Source organism: Acanthisitta chloris, unplaced genomic scaffold (assembly GCF_000695815.1).
Source record: "Acanthisitta chloris isolate BGI_N310 unplaced genomic scaffold, ASM69581v1 scaffold27857, whole genome shotgun sequence".
NCBI lineage: Eukaryota > Metazoa > Chordata > Aves > Passeriformes > Acanthisittidae > Acanthisitta > Acanthisitta chloris.
The window spans coordinates 56906-58906 of record NW_008682555.1 but is presented as its reverse complement, the minus strand read 5'-3'; the positions used below and the strand labels follow the sequence as shown (position 1 = coordinate 58906).

Sequence of the window (2001 nt, the reverse complement as noted above, 5' to 3'; positions counted from 1 at the left end):
CCACTGTCTGTGTAAATGCTGCCACTGTCCTCTTTGAGTCCTCTTTGAGACGTGGCTGTTTCCTCTTCTGTCAGTTCCTGGTTCCTGGTTAGTTGGGTCATCTTGCAGTAAAATGCCTTGTGAAGCAGATGAGGTATAATCCAAAGCAAAAAGCAGGTGCAGTAGTGGATTTCAGAGACAGCGTTTCCCATCGCTTCACCGTGTCTGTTAACTCACCAGTGCAAACGTTCTACCTACTTCAGCCTCAAAGTTTATCCAGTCCTTCAGGCTAATGTTACAACTCATTTAGTCTGTATATGGATTCTAGTTCTGGCCAGTTTGTATCCTCATGGAGGTGCAGCAGTTGGGGGAGGTTAGCCCTCCCAACCTTCCCACAGTTGTCCTCTTTAAAATAAAACAAACAAGTTTTAGTGTGTAACATTCTAGTGGAGAGTAGTTAGCAAGATATTTTTAATGGCTCCATGCAGGAAGAAAACCAATGGAAACACTCTGCACCACCTAGAAAAGCACAGCAGGTGAACGGCAGGAGCAACTGAACTGTTTGAAACTTCAGCCTGTAAAAAGCTTAATTCCAGCTTCAGTTTAGTTCTGAAGCTAATCTTTGACTTCTCATCAACTAGAAATAAAAATACCCTCCTACATGAGCAAATACTCTTGGGCAATTGAGAAGGCCAGATTGTGCCTTGGAGTGGACTTGCACATATTTTTTCTACTGCATAGTTTGACAACATTTTATGATTTTTAATGAACTGAACTCTCTACCTTCTTTTGAAGGGGAGATTCAGAGACAGTGATGGCCAAAGGTAACTTTTTACTGTACTTAAATTTGTACCTCACCTTTGAGCTCTGGCAGGTTGAGAACTGAATATCATCACCAAGTTTTAAAGGGCAGTTCAGTAAGGAAAAAGCAGTCTTAGATACAGATCTGTCTTCTAGTCTACTTTCTGTTTTAACCTGCTTTTTTTTTTTTTGCTCACAACACAAGGCTATGGTTGAATAAAGAGCAAGAAAATACATTATACAGTCTCTCTGCTCTGAGAAATTACGATTGATTTTGCTCTTTCTGGATTGTGTGAAAAAAACACGAGGTAGCTGCTACTAGTTTAAATTTAGACAAAACCAAGATACTCTTCTCTTTTACTGGCAGTAAACCATAACTGGTTTCTTCAACTGAGCATCTACCTTCACCTTTGAAACTGCCCTGACCTTAGCGCTCCTAGATTCCCAGAAAACACGTACCAAGAGGTTTTGTGCAGTAGTTGTCAGTAAAGATGGCAGTATCACATTTCTTGCATAATTTAGAGGACTTCTGACCTAAGCATTCTATGAAAATAGATGATGATGATGATGATGATAAAAAAGGTGCTGCATGCAAAAAGAGAAGTCAAAAGCTAATGGCTTTTGGTGAACTGCTCCCAACTCACAGTGACTTGGCAGATGATGGTCTCTTCACATCTGGCCACTTTCGACGTTGAAACTGCCTAATTTTCAAGCAGCAAAGGGAGAAAAAAGTTAACCATCACCAAGAAAGCCACCAGCACTACAGTCTGAAAGATGAGGAACAAGAGTTCAGCCTAAATTTTGACTACCAAGATTAGAACATGCTGTTAACATTGAAACAAAGAGCTCCAGTATTTCAAAGTGACTGGGGTGGAAAGATACTTCAAATGCCCTTCCAGGCCATGTCTGTCCATATGCTTCCCAATCCCACACTTGCTCTTTCACCATGAAGGTAGTACTTGGAAATAATAATGTAAACTTTTTTTTTTAAATGTACCTGTACTGCTCGTAGCTTCCATCTTTAAGTCCTAGGTGAAGAAAAATTGACAGTGTTACTGATGATTGCCTGTATCAGGTAAGACACAATTTAAAAACAGACTCAAGAGTATTAATCATGCCCTGTGTAACCTGGTGTGCCCTCACACCTGACCCTGCATTGAGCAGAAGCTTGGAGTAGAACTCCTCCAGAAGTCTCTTCAACTTGAATTGGCCTATCAATCA

At 40.6% G+C, this 2001-nt stretch overlaps 1 protein-coding gene across 2 annotated transcripts in view; it reads right to left on the bottom strand.

Moving 5' to 3' along the window:
• Window positions 1-353: 353 nt before the first annotated feature.
• Window positions 354-2001, bottom strand: part of SULF2 (sulfatase 2) — a 53918-nt gene continuing 52270 nt past the window's right edge. The window contains exons 18-20 of one of the 2 annotated variants that reach the window (XM_009078572.1): window positions 1778-1808; window positions 1425-1481; window positions 354-384 (exon numbers count right to left, since the gene is read on the bottom strand). In XM_009078572.1, coding sequence (XP_009076820.1) covers window positions 354-384; window positions 1425-1481; window positions 1778-1808 — 119 coding nt within the window. The remainder of the gene's footprint in view (window positions 385-1424; window positions 1482-1777; window positions 1809-2001) is intronic. The other variant, XM_009078573.1, reaches the window with a different exon arrangement.